The sequence below is a fragment of the Anas platyrhynchos genome, chromosome 3 (assembly GCF_047663525.1).
Source record: "Anas platyrhynchos isolate ZD024472 breed Pekin duck chromosome 3, IASCAAS_PekinDuck_T2T, whole genome shotgun sequence".
NCBI lineage: Eukaryota > Metazoa > Chordata > Aves > Anseriformes > Anatidae > Anas > Anas platyrhynchos.
In genome coordinates this window covers 116927862-116950000 of record NC_092589.1, presented here as the reverse complement: position 1 = coordinate 116950000, position 22139 = coordinate 116927862, and the positions used below count along the sequence as shown (strand labels likewise).

Sequence of the window (22139 nt, the reverse complement as noted above, 5' to 3'; positions counted from 1 at the left end):
ACGGAGGGCTGATTAGATAAATCCCCCCTCGCAGTTCCAGTACCCGGCACTGAAGTGCCCACCATGTTCTAAAAATTAAATGTATGCATTAAAAATGTATCTGCATTTATTTTCCCTCTGGTGTATTTTTGGTTTTTCTAACAAACAAAATCTTATGGGAAAAAAAAAAAAAAAAGAAAAAACAACCCTAGGTGGAGGATTTGGCTGCTGATATCAGTGGGGATAAGATGAGCCTCCTCCTCCTCCATCTGACCCCTCATATAACTTTTATTCCCCAAACAGAAATGGGAGAGAGGTTGCTGATATGGTGAAGCAAGCTGACCCTCTCACGCTACCAATCTGTGGAATTTATTGTTACACTGAAAGTGGATATTTTTCCAAGCACTGACTTAATTCTGCTTGCAGACCATAGGTATACCTATACTGAATTTAAAGAATCACACCAATACCTACGAAATCATAACGAAATCATGCAGATATGTTAGTTGCCGTGCTGTGCCTTGCCATTATCCTTGCCTTTTGACTTTCTTCACCATAGAAGCATCGAAGTGTATGTTCTAATCATAAAATATTCATTTTTCATTATTATTCTTTTCATAATGAATTGGTGTCCTGCCTCTTCAATAAATATTTTACTTCTGGCCACTTGAGTCTGAAAGAGAACAGCCATCACCAGTCATCTCTAATGTTCTTTCTTTTCCTCTCTTCCTATCTCTGCCTTTGTTATCTCCATGATCTTCTTTTCCCTGTCTCCCTCCCCTTTCAGACAGCTTTATTAAATTCAGATCGTGACTTCCAAGGCCTCTGTGTCTGACCGCTTGTGCCACTGAGCCACCACAAGCAAAAATAAAAAAAAAACACCAAGATACCCCCATGTCCCTCATCCCCTCAATGTCCTAGGCAGCATGGGGGTCCTTTCTACAGCACATCCTTCTGGTTGGGTATTCCTGTTACAGACCCCACTGCTGCCAGAATTAACCCTTCTTGGACCTCATGGAAACATTACTTGCAAGAAAATGCAAATTCATATGTTCTTGATGTAATATATCACCCTGTTTGGAAGGATTGGGTTGGAAAATGGGATCTCTCTGCTGAAAGCTCTTCCGTAGGGAAATTATGCATAAGAGAGTTCTGGAGGTCTTCAGGAAGAAAAAAAAAAAAAGTGGTTGTAGTCCAGATATTTTGTTAGGGCAGAGATAGAAGGTTAGAACTGGTTTGGACTAGCCCATTTTGGACTAGCCCACCTGGATTGGTCTTTGCACTTAGTGTAGTCTGTCTGGAATGAGGTTTTGCATGCTCACAGGATAGAAGCACAACCCACAAGGCTTCAGTCAGGTGTCCCCTGCAATGGGGACAGGTGAAGCATATGAAAACTGAGCAACTCCTGCCACATAGGCTCTTTAAATTGGCTTGTCTCTTAATGGCACCCTGGGAACAGAAAGCTGCTCTCTGATGACCTAAATGAGCAGAAAACCCTTTTGGGTGCCTGCCCGATAAGTTTATTGATTAGTATGCCCAGAAAATGGAGACTATTCTGATATTGTGGATGACATGGAATAAATAAGTAAAAATCATGCCAATGCTCATCTCACCTTGCTGTCTGGTAATGCTGGTATTATACCAAAAAAAGCAGACCCTAAACTGTCCATATTGGCAATTCTTGTCATAAAAAGCTAGGTAATATAGGCTATTATGCATGAAGAGCATCCTGTAAATGCCAGCAGGATGCCTGAGCTAAGCAGCCTTGGGCAATCCGATATTGCTCTGCCTATCTTAACTCTGCTTCAGACCTCTTTTGTTCACCAGCGATAAAGCACTAAAAAGTCTCAAAGAAACAAATGTGCTTAATGCACCTGTCTGGTTTTCTGTGCGCAGCTAGTGTGTTCCCACATGACTGCATTGAATGAAATTTTGTAGCAATGGAATATTTGTATGCTTAAGCACATATTCAGGGCAATGATGAATAAATGCATAGGATCCCAGTGCTAACAGTCTCAAAAAATGTCATTGACTGTCACATTTTAGAGCTTGAACATCAGCTAAGAACACTCAAAAACTTTTTTATTACATCAATCTGCGGGATGAAATCCTTGCCCCATGTAGGAATGCAGCTTTATAATTTTATTCTCAGACAGGGTCAAAACCTCAGCTGTTTTATATTGGCCTAAGCATCAAGCTGTCATCAGATAGACCACCTGAGGAAGTGGCCTGCTGGGAATGCACTTTAACCATCCAAACAGAGACATCCAAACCTTTGCAAGCTCAACCAGCAGAAATCACAGGGAGAAGTAGAGAACAAATGGGCTTCAGTTTTAGTCCCTTCAAGCAGGAGACAACGGGCCATTGCTTCTTTTTGCAGTTTCCCATCACAGGCTGGGATGTTTTCAGACTAAACAAGTCCCTGTAACTTGAAACCCAACCATCAGTTATGGAAGTACCCTGTGCAGCATGGCTAATAAATAAAAAGTTAAGAAAAATAAAAAGACAACCTTGCCACTATTAACAAAAGACTCTTCAAAGCTATTCTTTTGCTCTGGGCTTTTACAATAATAAGCTGAAAAAATACATTAGAGAGCAGGCTCCTTTCTAGCCACTTCATATTTCATTTTGCCTCTCACTTGTCTATTTATTTTCACGTCTTTCCTGATTACTTCTCAATTGTAGAAAGACAACATTAGGCACAATGAGTTTTAAATATACTCCCTGGCCAAAATAACTCCAAGGGCTGTCTGAAATTTCAAGCAGCTCGCTAGAAAGTCTGGAATAAAATGCAAAAGAAGGGATGCCTAATATTCAATGCAGGACACTCTGGACTTCAAGCCAGTGTAGTTATTCTTTTTCTCCCTACGTGGGCACCACACCATGCAGCCAGGACTGAGTTAATTCACTTTTATATTAAAGACAAAGAACACAATCTGGTAAAGTACAAGTTCTGCTCCAGCTTTGAAGCTGTTCTTTCTCTTTTGGAGCTGTCCAGAGGACTTTGACAGGACAGGGAATAGGCCTTGGACTGCCTAAAACAAGCACCCAGGAGTAAAAGAGCTATTTGCAAAAGTAAGCCTCAAAAGCTTCTTCAAACCATCTTGCATGTGTGTTATGTTGTATGAAAACTTCATTAGGATCACTGATCTTGTCTGAGTCATTTTCAACCCTGGTGGTTTCTCTGGACATCCTCCAAACTGGGAAATTTGTCCTAGTGAATATATAAAAGCCTAAAAGTAGATATACTGTGATTTGTGATAAAGCCCTCCAAAGCCTGATCTAACTTTGTGGTTAGCCTTGCTTTGAGTGAGAGTTTGAACTAAATGACATCCAGAAATCTCTTCTGACCTATTTTTCCTGGGGTTCAATGCAGTCATGGTGCTTTAGGACTACGCCTACAGACTCATTTAATTTTCTTGGAAGTGGTGTTTGAAACTAGTCTCCTTCCAGGCCAGCCCTCATGTTGGTTCCAGACGTTAGGAATTAATTTTATAGGCTCTCACCATATTTGCTGGAATGTCTCTTTTATAATATATATATATTTCTATTTCTGTGCTTTCTGAGGCATTTTTCTCAGTGCCCACCCCATTTCCTACACAAGCTCTGCTGCTGAGGAGCAGAACGAGCTGTGGTCTGCAGGGTGACCCTTCACCAGGTTAACCAGGGCTACTGACAGGTGCGGATATCTGTACTCAGTGGATGAACTCTTGTAGCAAAAGACAAATGTAGAGTTTGATCTTTTTCAGGGTCTTTCTCAACAATATATTTGCAGTGTGTTGTGCTGAAGATCTCATTCAGGGGTAGGGGAGCTTTATTATTTTCTAGATTAACATCATAGTGGCTTCATCTTCCTTCTTTCCATCTTTCCTCTTGTTCATAACTGGAGAGAGGTTACTTTAGAGGTGTGTACAGAGCTACAATTTCCCACTTATTTCAAAATACTTGGTGAATTCCAACACCTATTATTCTTGCTATTCTGGAAGCTTCTTCAGCTGCATCATTAGGAGGTAGATTCATTTCTCCTAACTTCAGCTGTCCAAAAGACAGACCTTCAGTCTGAGCTAGCTACCTAGGTTTCCCATATAGAAATAGAGGCAGGTATCTCAAGAAGTGACGCAATCCATCCCAGGGAGAGAGGGAATTAATGACCATCTAAAAGTCTCTCTCTCTCATGATTATTGTCTAGATGAGCTGCTAGGCTAGACAATTAGCTTAAACTACATGTTTAACATTTAGGCAGATAAAATTAATGTGATGAATCCCATTCCACATGCTTTAATAATGACTCTAGCCTTTGTATCTCAAATTTTAGCTCTTCAGATGTTTTCATAGGTGTTCAGATTCTGTGCTACATTTTCAGCTTCATTTCAACTTCTAAGGCTTAAAATATTTGCCTCCCATTACGGTCCATTCTCATAAATGTGTCATGGTATAATATTATATAATGGCTTTTCTTTATTAAAAAAAAAAAAAAAAGAAGAAGAAAGCGGAGACAAGGTTGCTGATAAAAAGATACTGGAGACATTGGGCAGGATGGGAAGAGAACTCAAGGAGTCACCTCACTCATCCATTTGATCCAACAGTATTTATACTTACACTGCTCCTGAAAGAAATTAATATAACTTGATAAAAAACTCACCAATTGTAGTAGTTTGACTGAATCCTAACAATTTGATTTCAAGGCCTTGCTTTTTTTTTTTTTTAATTATTATTATTTTTATTTTTTAACCAAAAACATGTTTTTTAAAATTTCTGAACAAAATCTCTCTGTTTAAAATATTAATATGTGTATTATTTTTTTGTTCTCTCCACATTGGACATAGGAAAACAACCTTCCTTATTTCCTGATTATTTTTATGAAGTTTCTATAAGCTGCTTATACTACTTTGGTATACTAATTAAAATGTCTGCAACCTTTTTGATCTGAACTTGGATTATTTGAAATATTTTTGTTTCAACAACATATCTGAGGAAAAAAGGTTTTTCAAAAAAATTGTTTTAGAGAAAAAAATAAACAGTCTAAAAACGTGATCATTTCTCAGATGAAGCTGAAAAATGGGTATAATTTCAGCATTTAATCAAAATGTTTGATTTGTTAATGAACAAAAAAAAAATAGGAAGACAATATTAGGGCAAATGCTGAGTTCTGTTCTGTCCTTTCTGTCACCTATGTCTTAAATAGTAATTGTCATTTTAACCTTATTTCTACCCTGAATATTTCCAATATCTACAGGTATTTGTTGTTTTCCTCTGGCTCATTTCTAATGGAAAATCATTCGGTTTCTTTTAGAATTGGTTCCCAGGACCAAAGAACTGTTCTCATTGGGAAGAAATGATAATAATAATAGTAAAATTGAGTTCTCTGAAAATTTTATTTTGAGGTAGTTCATTTTATGCCCTGACTTTATTTTTGCAGAAGAAAAGGATGATTTGTCTTTGCAGTAACTGCAAAAAAGAAGCTGAGAACCTTCCAGTCCATAACAAAACCTGGCAGCAATGGTCTTAATAGAGTTCAAGTTTATTTGACTAATTCTTTCACCACTTGTCAGAGAACATACTTTTGTTTGCAGTAACAAAACGACCTCTTTCCTCTCCCATTTCTCCAGCGAGTAGTGCAGGCACTTGTGTGGAGCGCACATTACTGCTAACCGTTACGATGTTTGCTGTCAAACTCATTTATTTATGCAACTGCTGTGGAAAGGCCTGAGGCCCATAAGCAGCCCTGAAAGATTTCAGAGCCCTGGTGTGGGGTCATGAAAGGGAAAGTGAGGGGGAGGGCGAAGCCTCCACTGGTTATGAGAAAGGAACTGACACAGGAAATGGTCACATATGGCACAGATTTATTGTGTCCGGGACTTCCCATTCAAAACTCATTATATCCACAGCTCAGAGCGGTGCATGGCACAGCCACATTCATTTTTGGGGTCTGGCATCCGATGAAATTGCTGTTCTGCTGTTGGGTGGTGGTGGCAGTTTTATCATTCCTCGGCCAGAGAGCTGGAGGTTGGAACTGTGTTGGCAAAAACTCTGCTGAGTGCTGCCCTTAGCACTGAGCCATGCAGAGTGGTTTGTCTAAAGCTTCACCCAGTGGCATTGCTGGTCAGAAGAAGAGAAAAATATTTCTGAGCTTTAAATATACCCAAAGGAAAACAGAAGTGTCTTGAAGGGAAACATAAGGGGAAAAACTTTAGTAGCAACAGAAGAAACAAAATGATATTTGCAGAACAACATGTTTTATCAAAGGTGAATTATTTTGGACAGAAAGGTGGTCCTGTTTGCATTTTTCTCTTTTAAATGTCTGTTCTAGGAGGCAGAATACTTCCAATACCCAGCCACCAGCTCCTTGAACAACAGTTAGTGAACTCGAGAGGTTGTGGGAATACTTTCTTCATATTTTTCTATTTGCTTCATGAGACCATCTAAAAGCCCCAGTCAGGGCACTGGGTTTTTATTTTGCTAGTACAAATTTCTACCCGATTTCTACCCTTTTGCTGTTCATTGATGAATCCTCCAAGCCCTCGAGAAGGCTGTAGAGACCCACGCTCTCTTGTGAGTGTTCTCAGTGCCACCCATGGTCTGTCATGATCACACAAGTCCCATACCACACATTTGATTGCGTTACAGTAATGTTTAAGGTAATGACTTCTACAACATCATTTTCTTCCTCATTCAGGGTGCTTAATTCAGAGTGCTTTTGGAGACTCTCTGAAATTGCACAGAATCAGGAAGGGCAGAGTAATTCAGCTGTTTAATCCTCTCTCTTTCCATGCAAAATATAGTTCCATATAATGCCTCTTTTGTCTGTATGTTGGATTTATTCCCTAAATAGACATCATGGGGAACTTTGTGTTGCTAGGATGGCTAAAATGACTGAAGTTCCCCAATCAATAATGATAATGAGGACAAAAATCCTCTCTTAATTGTGGCTTTCTAATAGTTTTTATTAACTGGGTGGTCAAGCTGCTTTGGGACAGTGCTGACAACAGCAGGAAGAGGCTTGATGTCTATTCGTGAGTTAAGGAGTGGTAGGGAATGGGCACTGGACCTTCCCACTCACTCCTGCTACATCAAAAAGAACAGTTCCAAGCCCAGTTTGGTCCCAGCAGATTCCAAAACAATTCCTGGGTGCTTCCCAAACAAATCAGGAGCCAGTCTAAAAAGCTATTTGAAGGTCTATTTGGGCATCTTAGATTTATGGACCACCTCATCCGAGAGGGCTGAAGATGTATGCTTCTGGCTGGGCTATCCTCCCAAGCTTTTGGCTGTTTTGTGAGACAGGTTTGATATTTTCTTTCGAATACAAAGACTGAAGATATTCTCTTTGACTCAAAAGGCTTCAGAGCTGTAGATCACTGAACACTTGGGGAACAGTTTGGGAGAACATTGCCATGTGTATATCCTGTTCTCATACACTCTCTACACACCTCCTTTTGACCACTTTGGAGAACATTCTGTCCTGAGTCTTCTGTGAAGACTTAGCTTGTGTACTTAGCTTTCAAAGCCAAGAATGACTAATAATAAGTCTGCAATTACCTGGTAATTGGAAAAGTTTGCAATTTTTTTGTTTGTCACTTAGAAAGATATGCTATTATCTATGACATATATACCTTATCTCTTAAGCATGGGGGAGCTTTGAAGGGTTAGTGCTAGCACAATAAATATATAAGCATATGAAAAATGCAAATAATACTTGATTTCATAATGAATAAATACTAGCAACGTGTGTGGACTTATCCATGCATCCAAACAGTGAGTTCAAGAACAAATATTTCATGTACTGTACCTGTTTTTCTATGGATTTGTATGGGAAGGGGAGGGGCCAATGCAGATCCTGTGGTGCATATCCGTGAGCTTACACTACAGCCTTTTTAGTGGGAGCACTAATAATCCATCTTTTTTCCTGCCTGGGCACCCACTTTAACAGAACTTGTAGGAACATAGTGTCTTTGAGTCCCCAGACATGACCACAATTGGCCAGAGGGTTCAAAGGTTTTATGGAGGAGCGATAAACAGCCGAGCATAAAAATACACGGTGTTATGAGACTCATTTCCTTCAAAAATAATTTTCCTTAGGAGAAAGAATTAGCAGCCTAAAGCAACCACTCAATTTTTATGCGCATAGTTCCTGGCATGGCTGTGTATTTATGTGCATGTGTCTCACACACGTGTTCACACAAATACACGAGCAGTCACACTCGCCTCCATGCATTGCTATGCGCATGTTCCCAACACAAGCCTTGTGCAAAAAATAAGTTACTTGGCATTGCATATCTGCATATTTATCCCCCATGTGGGCTCTGGTACATTCAATTGCACGATATTCCTAATTTGCAGTCAGTGGTATTTTTAAAAATGATGGGGGATGCCTTGTCTCAACAGCTGCTGAAGTTGACAGGCTTGCTTGCACTTCTGCACATGAAGATTCACAAGACGAATGACTGCAGAGCCATGGCTTTAAAAGAACGAGTGTGTAGGCATGAGAACCTTGTGCTGGGGATTAGATAGGAGAATTGGGTCCAAAATTATTTACAGGGAACATCTGAACCCAAGAAACGTAGAAAACCTTTTGCATAGCAAAAACGACTGACCTCAGAATAATTTACCTTTGTGGACTGCTACATTTCCAAAGTCCTATTGCCAGGTCTTTTTTTTTTTTTTTTTTTTTTTTTTTTTTTTTATTTCACATTTGAATGTCAGCAGGTCAAAAGGAACAGTTAATGCTGATGAATATTTCCCCCTCAGCAAAGATATGTGCTGGCCAGCCCAAGGCCAATGAATCGCAATTTCTAAACAGTGTCCCATTTATCTCTCCCCTCCCCCTTGCTCCCCTACACGCTTTTATATTTTTGTAACTATAATTGTTGTTAAATTAGAAATAACTGACGGGCAAATCCAGTCAGATGGAAAGAAAATTGCGGGAGATTTATTTTATTTTGATAAAAACCTGACGTTGCCTTTTGTTTTTGTCAAAAAACAACTATATTTTTCCTTGTACCGTGAATTGTGAAATCTATCATGAAATGGGTAAAAATTATTGAAGGAAATGGTGGTGTTAACCTGAAGGGGAAAATCATTAATGTTGATGTATTTCATTCAATTTTAAATGTAGAATTTATTTTATTTTATTTTATTTATTTGGCATTGGGGAACTAGGGAAAAGGCAGGAGACTTGCAAAGGACTCTATGTGCCTTTAAGTCAAAACATCTATTTTAAAAATACTCTTCCCTCCTTCCCTCCTGCTCCATTTTTCTAAATAAAGGATATGAGATGTTGTTGGTGGTGTTTCTTTTTCTTTTTTTTTTTTTTTTTTTTTTTTTCCTAAGCAAAGAGGACCCCCTCGGCGCATTTTTCTTTTCAAATGTGAAATGAGGTGGAAAATCCTCATTTCACGACAGGAAGGACAAATATTGACACAAAGTTAATATTTGTCAGGAGCCCTAGAAGCAACCTGAGTGCTCAAATCTCATATAGATATATATGTTTGTGTGTGGCGGTGTGTGCGTGCATGTGGATGTATATAATTAAATAGCAAACTCGACGGCAAGGGAATCTGCAGAAAGCACAGCCTGCTGTCTGAGGCTGAGGAAATAGCTGAGGAGGGTGGGCATGGACACTTTCCATCTCCTATTTCTCTCTCTTGTGTGCACTAAGGGGGACACAAGACATCTTCTCCATCTTTCCCACCCATTTATAGGGTCTCGCATTGACTCACACATGCCTGGGTTCTCTTTCATTCCCCCCTCCCTCATTTTTTTTTTCCTCTCACACGTGTGCAAACACACGTGCATGCACAAATATAACCCTGTTTAATCGAATTTTGCCCCGTTTATGGACAGGAGAAGGCTTCTGGAATTTATCACTGTTATTGCTCATCGCCAATGTAAATAGCACATGTCAGCTCAATATTCAGTGGTCACTCAGTATTTATTAAGTCCTGTCCACTCTGGCCTTTTTTAGAGCAAAGCCCCGGGGCAGATTAGCTGCTGGCCCTGACACGCCACGTCGCTTATCTATTCGCATCGATTATGAGAGTCAGCTGTGGCCAGGCCGCACTTTTTCCTTCTCCTCTCAGGCCCCTCTTACAAGCACCCCTGCTTGGATTTTCATGAGGAAATAATCAGATTAGGGCTTCAGCGGCGAGTTCATATGGAGTTCTCTTTCTCCGATGTGCTACTAACTGAATAAACGTGTTTTGTGGTAAATTGTAAATGACATTATGATTACCAAGGCCAGCATGGGTTTCATTTAAAAGTGATCGAAATTGCAGGCTGCAGAAATTGTGACTGGCAGATAAGGCCGTTCGGAAGGAGACGAGCAGCGGTGCGTGCGCGTGCATGGGCGGGTGCGCAGGGAGCCGAGCGAACCTGCTCGGAGAGGCGAAGGAAAGTCCTGGGAAATCACAAAACATCAGCAAACCCCATCTGTAGGCAGGAGCGATGGCACTGGGGGGAGATGGGGAGCGGTTTGAATGTTTCTGGGAGAGCAAATGAGATCTGTCAGCCTTTGTGGGCTGGCTATGGGCTGCTTGACGTGTCCTCCCTGTGCTCTGGGGCAGTACCCAATATCCGAGGGCAGCCTCTCCACGAGGATACTGCTCCCTCTCCCTTTGCCCCAAGCAAAACACTCATGCTGGTACAGCTAAAAATAGAATGACAAAGCCAAAAAAGTGAGAAAAAGGAATAGAAAACAATAAACTTGTGTCTAAAGTTAGCTTTTTTTTTTTTTGCATAGATCCTGTCACACTTGGACCTGCTTTCTGATCCGAGTGTGATATTTATGTCATTCCATCGCTTTCCTTTGTGATGTGCAGAGTGAGAGCTCATCCTGGGAAATGCTCATAGATCTCAGCAGCAGTCTGCACATGAGGAATCACCTTGAAATAAATCGTAGCTAAACGTCCACAGGATTCAGGCATCGAGATGTAACAGTAAGCAGGACCCAGGCTGGCTTCTCATAGTTCCTCTCTTTTCCTGGAGCCTGACATTTTCTTCTAGCAGTGAGTTTCCCATTCCCATTTGCAATATTTCCATAGTAAGGGGAATGCTTTTTTTTTTTTTTTTTTTTTTTTCATTCAGAAGTTTGTGGCTCTGACGTATGTTGCTCTGCCTTTCTTTTTACCATTAGCACTAAGCACTGCTGATCTGTATGCAGTTCCCCAAAGCTGCTGAATGAGGAGCTCAGTTAGTTCAGACATTGTCCATTCTTTGCCTAATGTGTTCAAGAGCCCAGCTAGCTAGGGAAGAGTGGGCTCAGGAAGGGAAGGAGGATTATAGCTGGCTACAGCAGCAAATTCCTCCTTTGATTTTGTTTTGAAGGAAGGAAGGAAAAACAGAAACACACATCTTTTCATAGGATGCTCCGGGCAGAAATGTTTATGTTGTTGGTGCCCGTATCTGAACTCATTTACTTTTTTTCTCCCTTTATAATCAGTGGTGATCTCATCATTTCAGCCTGAGGCACGATTTCTCTCATCTTAAAGCAGAGACCTATATTTGGTCAGATGGAGCATACCTGAACTCAGAGGACTGTATGGACTGCGTCTCTTCTGCATAGATCCATAAAGGGATCCTAATGGCTAATCTCAGACACTTTGGTTGGGATTCAGTTCTCAATTATTTTCAGGTTAAGGACTTCTGGAGGCAGATGTGGTTTCTACCCATTTAATGTCCATTGGTGTCCAGGCTTCTCTTAAAACTGATTAGAATTTTAACACTTGCAAAAGTAACTGAGCACCAAATGGGAAAATATATAGCTGTAGCACAACCTGTTGAGATGACATTCGATACAAATTTTGATTAGTTTTTCTCTCCCCACCTTCATCTGTCCTTCCAGGAATTTACAGAGATGACAAGAAGTGTATCTTCAAGCCCTCAGTACAAGGCTACTTCTGCAAACAGGCAGATCATGCACTTGTCATCCTTGAAAACTTGGACACCACCGTGGTGAACCAAGAGCTGTTCCCAGTGGTAGCAGAGACGGACAACTTTATGGACACCTTCAGTGATGCGTCGTGTTATCCTGCAGAGCATCCTTCTACTTTTTTTTCTGTACTGCCATCCACCAAAGTTACCACAGTTTGCTTCCCGGACCTAACACCTCTGATTTTCAGACTCTCCCTCCTTAGTGGACAGAACTCAACCAGACTGCCCCTGGCTATTTTCTACAATGAACCTCTCAGCCTTCGTGTTTTCGTTCAAGGGAAATATGTTTCTCCAACCCCATCTTCATTCTCACAGAAAGAAGGGGCAGGAGCCAATTACTTCAGCTTTAAGGACAATCTCCTCTATGTTCTTCTCCATGAGAAGGAACCTGTAGAAATAGTTGCTGGCCTTTCCCTTCACATAGCTTTCACTGTGAGTGAGGCCATTGGGGAAGAAGGTCAGGCAAATATAATGCATCAATTAGCTGATTTCTTGCAGGTTGGTCATGACCAAATCAGAGTAGTCCATCACATACCAGGAGGTGAAAGCATGTTGAAGGTCATCTCAGACAATGCTAGCAAAAAGAAATATCACTGCCCTAACATGACATTTTGCACGGCCTTTCATAGCCGGTCTGGCTCACAGAAAATGGGGAGAGCACCAGTGAGCACCCGAGCTCTGCAGCCATCTGATGCACCTGGTCCATCAAGAGTGCTGATTATTGAACTTGGTGATCTACCAGGCCACCAAAGAAATGAGTTTCAGCGTACCTTGACAATTGACAGCTTGAAGACTTTAGCAAGAACAATTATAAATGCTCATCAAACCGGAGACCTGGACTTACCAGTTGATACTTTAATGGTGACTCAGCCTGACTTCCTCTCCCCAGGAGGAGATAACAGTAGGTAAGTGGGCTGCTGCAGTGTTGTAACAAAATGTTGATACTGATTAAAGTGGACTGAGACAATTACACCACTTGATCTGCTTAGTAAGATGTGATGTTTTCCATTTTCTGAAATATGGCTATGGCACATTATAAACACATTATAAAATTTCCCTGACAGAGTTGTGGTCAAGGATTAGCAGGAGTTCTGATTAGGATCTAGCCAAACTACCATGACATTCTCATGGTGTTCATGGATCTCTATGAGGTGCAGAACTGTCCTTGATGTTTAATCCAGAAGGAGAGTTTCTGTAAATCTGTCTTGAAACTAAAAGCTCTTAACTTCTAAGCAATTAAATTTGTGAGTGTTTCTAAACTGATGTAGTGCCAGAGATGTGTTATAGAAGACAAGCTGTTCTCTTAACTAACTTACAGGTCTAAACCTTGATTCATATGCTTTTAACATTTAAAGCCAGGAAGGACCATTTAATCTTCTGCTTCAATCTCCTGCATGATGCAGCCCTCTTCATTCTGATACCCCAGGGCTGACCTTTCCGTTTTGCCAAAAATTCTTGTTCTAAAGAATCACCTGGTCTACAAGATACGAGACCTGGACATATCCAGTGCTATTTCAATGTGTGCCTAGATGTTGAATGCTGTCCCTGTTTTTTGCTGTCACAAATCATTGTCCATTTTTTCTTGTCAAAATCTCTTTCTCTCTTTCTTGCCCTGTCCTTCACTGTTACGTCAGTGACTTGCCAGGCATTGGCTTTTCCTCTTCCTCCAGATACCTCCAGAGTAATCAAATCACTTAGCTGTCTGCTTTTTAATAAATTGAAAGGTTTGAGTTCTGGTGAATGTAAGCTATTTAAATCCTTTTTCTCTTTCTTGCCTTCTCCTTCTCTGTTTTCTGAAGCCTTTTTGAAATGTGGATGTCTGAACAGCCAAGAGTTTTCCTCCATATCTAAGCCATAAGCAAAAATGGTACCAAATCCCATTTTCTACTGGCAGAATTCAGTGATCCCATTAACCCATTTTTCTACAGGAATAGGAGAGATCATGATCATGTTTGCTCACTGTATTCTCTAATTCCTTTCAATTATAGCTTTTGAGGACCCAATTGACCCAGCAGGTTAACCCAGATCCAAGACACCATGTGGTCTATGTGCCAGTGTTTGACTGTTGCCTCTGTAATTTATCAGCCTGCCAGTCCTTTTGTGCATCGAATGAGCAGAGGCTATATATTTGGGGTTTGTTTATTTATTTATTTATTATTGTTATGTAGATAAAACATCAGGACTACATCTGATTTTAACAGAACAATGCAGGACACTCCTGTGCTTGAGAATGATTTCCCAATGGGAGCTACCTTTTGAGCTCTGTCAGTTAACTAGTTCTTGGTCAGTTTTGTATGTCCTAATTTTTTATTGATGTTCTGTGTCAAGGCTCAATTTCTGAAGGTCATTTTCTCCTCTTTTCCACAGCAACAAGCAACCTTCTCTGTCCTTCCTTCCCCGGTCCTCATCTTGCTCTTTTCAGTCTCTTGCAGCCACTATTTGCAAACCCAGATGGCAGCCCTTATCTGCAGAAAGGGCTGTGAGGAGCAAGGCTGGGAAGGGAGCAGACAGCAGTGTATTTCAGCCTCAGATCCTGAATCTGTATTAAAAGCATATGGGAAATATGGAAAAGGTAATATCCCATCTGCTTTTAATAGGGTACATGGGATTTGATGCCTGGCAACCTTATTGTGTACTCTCTTGATATTGCATAATGTTATTTTTTGATGTTGTGCACTACTGAGCCTTACCCACGTATAAGCATATTCCATCTATGCAAGAAAGAAATTGCATTTGTCTAAGACTTATTTTCTTTAATTAATACCATATCCTCTAACTTTTTACCACTGACCCCTGTACCATCCTGATGTCTGGTGGCTGCTAGTGGTACAAACTACTATGAACTAATTTTTCTATTACGTGCAGTGCGGCTTATGATAGTAGGGGACCTATAATAAGGCTTGGTGTTCTGGGACCATAGGAATCTTTATTTTGTTTTGGTCTTATTTGTTTTCTTTTTGTGTGGCATCATTTTATGTACAGGTGGGAGATAATTACTTGCAAGATCAAATTTTAAATTAGGGCCAAACTCAGAAGATTTACAGTACCATTTATCAGCAGAACTAGTATTGCTATTTCCAGCAAGGTGCTTGTGTGCAGGATATCACAAAACAGGAGAGCAAAAAATGCAGGAAGTTTTGCAGCCTCATTTAGCAAAATGTTAATTTTTTTATAGTATGCCAAAACATGCTGTAGACTGTGACACATGCAGGACCCCTCATTCAGTGTCCATTAGCAATGATCAGAACAAGAGCAGCAACATTAGCTACTCTTTGGGTCATGAGCAAGCCACGGATTTTCAAAGTAAGCTCACCACAGCCCTATTAAAGGTCTATAGGTTCTGGAATTCACCAGTATAATATCACAGCAGGAAAGCAGGGATCATCACTTAGAGAAGAGGATAACTCTTCTGTGTGCCAAGAAAAGAACCTTGTTGTTGTCTTTTTTTCAGGCACAAATGACATTTTCCCTATACCAGGGACTGCTCTTCCAGCTGGCATTTGGGGATGTTGTTCCTGTCTGTGCATGCGCTGTGATACCAGTCTAAGCAGCAAAGATCAGGGCAAGTCCCTAGGAAGGAGGATATTTTATTATAGAAGCAAGAACAGGGACAGATTAAAGCCATAGATTCACCATCTCACTAGGGGAAGATCTGGGATGTATATTCAAGAGAAGACTAACCACCAAATTAGGAGGACCAGCTCAGAGCCCATCCACCCATAGCTACACGGGCTCCTCTGCAGTGTTATTTATTGCTCCCCATCAGTCACAGCTTTTCTGGAATTACTCATAGCTGACATTTCTGATGCAATAAGGCCACAGATAACTTGTGAAATGAAATCAGGGTTTTCCTGTTGGGACATGTAATATCCCCACTGTCTATCTGTCTCTCTTTAGGCAGTACATGCTAGCACAGGCGAGGATAATGGGGCTGGGATTACAAGTCAGACTAAGTGTACCTGTGTATTTTCCTGTGGAAGGAAAAGAGAAATGTTTTCACCCCTGAGTCGTGCAAAAGACGGTTGGGCTCTCAGATATTCACAGAAGCTGCACTCCTGCAGAGCCACTCTCCCTGCAGTTTCAGGCTTGTGGTCCCTCTTGCTTCGAGATGACAAAAAGATCTTTGATCAGTAGAGGCTGGGTGTCTGTCTTTGTAGCCCAGGACAGTGAGGCTGAACGGAGCCTGGAAAACCTTGCTGTGGTCAGGTGAAAGGCAGTAGCTGTGTATCACATCATCAAAGATTTAAAAAAAAAAAAAAAAGAAATAAAAAAGATTTGTCTGTTATTATTTTTTTTTAATTATTTTTTAAGATTTTAATTTAATTTCTTTCTCATGGTGACTTCAGGTATGGCTCACTGGTTATCCAAGGCAAGAAGGAAGTGATTTTTGTGACTGCTATAGTCTTGCACAGGGGGAAATATGAGGAGACAGGTATCCCATAGCTTTACCTTTCAGTGAATACCTGTGTAAAAACGTATACTGCAATATATTCACAGACAGCAATCCCTCTTTTTGCAAAGTTTGCCTGATATCAATATAAATATTGATATATTTAAAAGTAAAAGCACAAGAGGGCACAACAGCAAATATTTCTTTGCGCAGGTGTCTTTACACAGAATCAGAAATATAAAGATGGACGGTCATCCAGAAGCCATTCAGTCATCTCCCCACAGTGGAGCAGGGTACCTCAGTCATCCCTGATGGACCTTTAACCTGCTATGAACTGAAATTTGCAGGCATTAATCTTCCTTTATTAAGAGTTAGGTTTGGGGTAGCGTGTGAAGGATGTGTGTGTGCAGGAAATGTCGGTGTTTGAGACTCACAGCAAGCAATAGAAGTGAAGCAAATTGTCAAGGAACTGCTCATTCAGACAGCAATACCCATCCTGGGGACTAAATGAGAAGTTAGTACTCATTCCGCATGTCACACGGCATGCACACAGGCAGGCAGAGTGAGAGGTCCAAACCAGATTAATGCTGACACATCCTGAGCCCGAAGTGCATGGGCTCGATAACCTTCGCGTGGGCTTTAGGCAGGCTGCTGAGTGTAATTGCACGGGGTTTTGAAAAGGGAAGGCGACCATTTTTTCCTTGTGTAGGGATCCAACTTTTCTTCCTGTGGGTTTAAGCAGGATGCTAAAAGTCTTGACCTCAGAGCTGCAGCTAACGCAGCACTTGAGGCTCTATCGGGGCTTTATCTTCCCCACACAGCTGAAGTGAATTTTCTGTAAACATCCTGGGAATATTCCCAATATTCCCTATTCAGCTGCTCTAATAGCTGAGCCCCCCTTTTGGCCAACATCTCCTATTTAGCAGTCTAGTTAAATTACGGAACACATGAACAAATTTGCAGTGAAACCTTGAAGGTTTCTAATCAGAGGAGTGGGACTCTGTAACAGGCTGTTTATAGGAGCAATGGGATAAGAAACTTAATGGGATTAAAGTGGAGGCAAATACACATATAAACAGTGTTATTCCATATAAAAAGCCATGATTATAGTGCGCTTAAGGAATTAGGATGAATTTCAGTATTTAGTTCTCAATTCATAATTCTTTTCAAGTGGAGAAACCGAGTGGTTCAAGGATTTCTTATCACAAAGCCTTTTGCTATTTCTTTTCTTGTGGTGACTTTTATTTATTTTTTAGCAGAAAATCTAGGAACTAACTGGGCATCAAAACTGAACTACCAGCATATTGGTAGTGTCAGGAAGGCACAGTCGTAGTAGGGATAAAGAGTTAAAAATGAAGGGGATCAGCTCAAGAGGTGCTTTTCCCAATTCTGCTTTCTCCCCAGAAGCTGAAAGTGTTGGGATCAGCTCAAGAGCACACCTAAGAGTGAGGAGGGTACGCATCAGCTCTCTTAGGGACTGGAAAGAGACCTGATCCCACATCTGGTGCCCCAGTTCTATCAAGCAAAACCTGCAGGGCTCATGTCACATTCCTGTCTGTTTTCCCCCTTAGCCATTAATGGGACCTGCAGTAAAAACGTGCTGTATTGATGATTCAGATGGTGTGAGTGCACGGCACAGCCACATCCTTGCAGAACCAATCCTTTCCCCATTCTGGCTTATTTAAAACACAAACAGTGTCACCTCTATCAGGATGGCTGGGATGGTGTGGCATCAGAGCCAGTGTTGGTTCTGAAGTTGGCCTGCTTTGCTGTTTGATTGTGCTCTTGACATCACATGGAGAAGGGACACACATTCTTCCACATACTTTGCTAGCAGGAAGCTGGTGAGCTAAGGGTTAAATGGCTTTGGGTGCTGTGTATGTACGGCTGTGTGTACATCTATGTACATATACAGATATATATATATATATATATATATATACACACACCTTAGTTTGGCTGCAGGACCTTGCGCCCGCAGGCCACAGTCACATTATCATCTGGAAATTGGATAACGACAGCACAATGACAAATCCAGGTTGCTTGCAATAAGGTGCTAATCCCTTTGCTTTAATATCGGAGCAGCGTGTAATGATGTTTGGACATCACTCCAGTTTACTGACGACCCCACTGGGGCCAGCAATAGAGGCGTACAACTGTCTAACAAGCCATCAGGTGACCGCCGTCGTCAAAGCAACGGACGGTGCAATCTAATCTTCCCTCCATCCCTTCCAGCTCCCAATAAGGGCCGGATTATAGAGGTGGCCCATCAATGCTTGGTAACTCGAATCAATTAACGTTAATTCGCACAATGCTATGATGTATTGTGATCACTTTCATTTCAGAGAAGGGGGAAGGAATTGCTATAATTCACCTAAAATGAGGTTGTCTATGGTGCTGAGGTATTAATTGGGTGTCCATATTAAATGGAAAAGGAGCACGGTAGTGAAGGAAAAGTGGATGAGTGACTCTCTTGGCTGCTATTGACCTATCAGAAGAAGACAGTGCCCTTTTCCTTTGCTTTTATCTATTACAGTTTTCCCTATTGCGTGTCAAGTTGATGTATTATAAAAAATTCATTTGGTGACCTTTCACCCCCCTAGCAGATTAAACAATTTCACTGGGATGGCATCATTAACAGGGCCTTGCATTTAATGATGATTTCTCTAAAAGGCCACGGAGATTCGATTTTAAGCTAACAGATTTATTGCACTATTATAACATATCGTAAAAAGCTGTACCACCTACGGTCTGGTTTTAGGATAGAAACTGTTTAAGAGTTTATGTGGAGCTTAAAGTGGTATTACCTTGGGATACACAGCAGCGGCAAGGCTCTGACCTCCGGCGTGATGCTGTTTACATTTAATAAAAGATGTTCCTCCGACAGTAAACTTTGGGAGTGTGTTATGGAAGAGGTTAGCTCCTTGCCACTAGCAGGCAGAATTGTAAGTACAGGTATTTCCACCCGTCTCCAGCAATTAACAGAAGTTGCTAATGAATTTGGAGTATGTTTCTCTCCTATTTGATGGAGCGTGTCTGTCCCTCTGGTTCTGAAGGCAACTGGTGATCCCACCTCACCCTCAAATGGATCCAGTAAGGCCCTCTAGTCTGCCTTTATTTATTTTTTTTTTTTAAGGGATTCTTATCACTGCAGACACATCCTGCCATCTGCCTCTACCAGGCAGCTGCTTGCCCACGGCCTTTTGGTGCCACTGGGATTATAAAGTGTAAATGAAGGCTGTCTGAGCAGTGGGGGAAGCATGGTCTTATGGGTGAAACATGTCTGGGTGTTCCTGGGCAGCTGTGTTCATGCTCTCTGACTGCTCCTTTGTGAATAGGGACAGAAATTCCTGAAAGGTAGGTTGGGAATCATTTGAAGCTTAGATAGCCTCTGGTGCAGATCCAACAGCTAGCAAATGGAGTTCTGATGGTGGCAGTGCCCCATCAGACTAATGGCAGAAGAAGTTGGTCCAAAAAAAAAAAAAAAAAAGGATTTAATTAATGAATGCTTATAGAGACACCTTGGAACTCTTTTCCAGACCTTTTTCAGTCTAACCAACTTACACGATGCTTTCAACTGCCACAAAATGTACAGCTTCTAAAGCATCTTTGCTTTATGAAGGGAGCCCCTCCAAATGATTAGATAAAAAGCACATCCCTCTTACCCAGCCTTGCTCACAGAGCATAATGCAGTTCCTCTTTACTTACCCAAGTTCACCATCAACTTAGGCCCCCTTGATATGTCTCTACATTATTAGATCTTCTCGTTAGCTCCCTGCCATCACGGCATCTGACCTCAAGGGCAATGGACGTGGGGATTCTTTCAAAGCTTCCCGCTGGCTCTGACAGCCTGCAATATGCATGGTGGTGCCCAGATTTCTAAATTTTGGTCTTGTTGGCTCAGCCTACATGCAACCAGTTATGTCTGGCACCATGAGTCCTGTTCAGTCCGTTAGCCCCTTGCTCATAAGCAGATGTGATAAGCAGATGTGATCATTACTACTTTTTTATTGTTTCTTTGTTAGGGAAAGCTGAAGCCTGCTTTCCACTGGGGTTTATTTCCTTTAGCTTTGATTTCTCTCTATAACGTGTGAAAACATTGGGCTCTGTGGAAAGATATCATCCAGCAGGAAGGGCACAGGCACCTGATGTGTGACCACCCTCATCACCACACGACGGCAGAGTCCACTTCTCACCCCCAAATGCTAAAATCCTTACATCCCTGCCAGTGAATTCGTGCCTACTTGGCCTTACAGAAGTCCGTCTCTTGTCTTAATTACAGCAGCTTCCTTGTGCCTGTGTTTTCTTCATCAGCTTCTCAAGAGCAAAACAAACACCTCTTCATCAGCTTCTCAAGAGCAAAACAAACACCTCTTTGGCTTTACCACACAATGCATATTGACATATTATTGGCACCCCAGATTCTTCCCAGTCTTCTTCCCCTTCTAAGGCTATACTGACACCACAACTCTAGCATTGCAGATATATGCAGACAGTAGTTCAGTTCAGTTCATTGGCTATGTTTATTCATAAATTAAAAATGCCAGGCATTGTTCTTTGGCACCAAGTCCTGCTGATCAGGTGCATCAGCCTATGTCCATAAAATTAAATTCTCTCACACACCATTTCAGGGTGTCCTTGTTCAAACTACCTAGTGAGAATAGTCTCTGGCTGTATTAGCTCCCAGACCACCTGGGAATCATCCTGGCCTTTCCTGTTGGGCCTGATCCAGAGCTTTTGATGGACCCTCAGCCCATCATGCCTTGATACCTGCAGCAGATCCTCTAATTCCTATGATCTCTACCTTCCTTGCGACTAAAAGCAGACACTTGCTTTCCCACAGAGCCTCAGCATCTTCTGCACACCTTAGCCCTGATGGTGAAACTCCTGGGAGCCTGCCCCTGCTGCCCCTGCTGACAAGCAGAGCCTGCTTGCCTGCTGTGGCCACCTTTAGAGCTGCAAGCCACTGAGCAACTGAGCTGCTCCCCACCGAGCTCTGCCAGCAGGGAATTGCAGATCAGCCCCGCTCCTTCCCAGCACGAGGTTTGAGGGGAGTGACAAAGCAGCATGCTCCTTGTGCCCATCAGGAGAAAGACCAGTTGCCTCACTTCACCTTTGCTAGGGCACAGGCATGCTCGCCTGTTCCCACCTCCCAGTGGCAGAGCTGTGCCAGGAAAGCCTATTTTCCTCGCAGCAGAAATCGTCAGGGAAGCAGCAGGGTGCTCCTCTCTTCCACACCGATACTCGCTTGCAGGAGCGTGACTTGCTGCATGCAGGGCTTGCACCCTCAGGCAGGGGCTTCCTCGCAGCAAGACTCCAGTTGGACCATGTGGAACATAAACGCCACGGTCTGTGCTGTGTTAGCTGGATTCAAATCACCTGCAAACTTTTTTTTTTTTGTTTTTTAAACCACATCTGTATGATTTTTTTTAAATTTTTATTTTTTTTTACTTGCTCTAGAGGGTGGAAAAGTCTAATTCCTACAACCAGATTTTGCAGCAGGCTTCCTTTAAGTACAAGATGAGCACTATTTTCCTATGTAGGGCCTGGGGTGTGGAGTCAGGGCATTTCACGCCAACTTTTTTTTTTCCTGTTTGTTGGCAGTTTTAAAGAAGCTGGAGAGAGAAAAGTTGATTTTTGGCTTACAGATGCCATGCCAAGATTCACCTGAACTTGTCTGGGCTCAGGTGGAGCCAGAAAGCTCACAGAAAGTGCCAATCTCTGTCCTATAATCACAAGTGGCTTGGGATATTATACCTGGAGTGAGTTTAAGTCAAAATGCTGAACACACATTTATGAAGGAGGTAGAAAAGAGCACAGATGAGTATTCGTGCCTTTGACATAA

General features: G+C 41.7%; 1 protein-coding gene across 8 annotated transcripts in view; it reads left to right on the top strand.

The window, feature by feature from the left end:
* The window catches only part of PKHD1 (PKHD1 ciliary IPT domain containing fibrocystin/polyductin), a 256540-nt gene that overhangs the window by 215682 nt on the left and 18719 nt on the right, over positions 1-22139 (top strand). For 5 of the 8 annotated variants that reach the window (XM_038177367.2, XM_038177366.2, XM_038177365.2 and 2 more), the window contains one exon: positions 11816-12809. In XM_038177367.2, coding sequence (XP_038033295.1) covers positions 11816-12809 — 994 coding nt within the window. Of the gene's footprint in view, positions 1-10714; positions 10980-11815; positions 12810-13892; positions 14038-14326; positions 14477-22139 lie in introns of those variants that run through there. The other 3 variants (XR_005264657.1, XR_011808607.1, XR_005264658.2) reach the window with 3 other exon arrangements.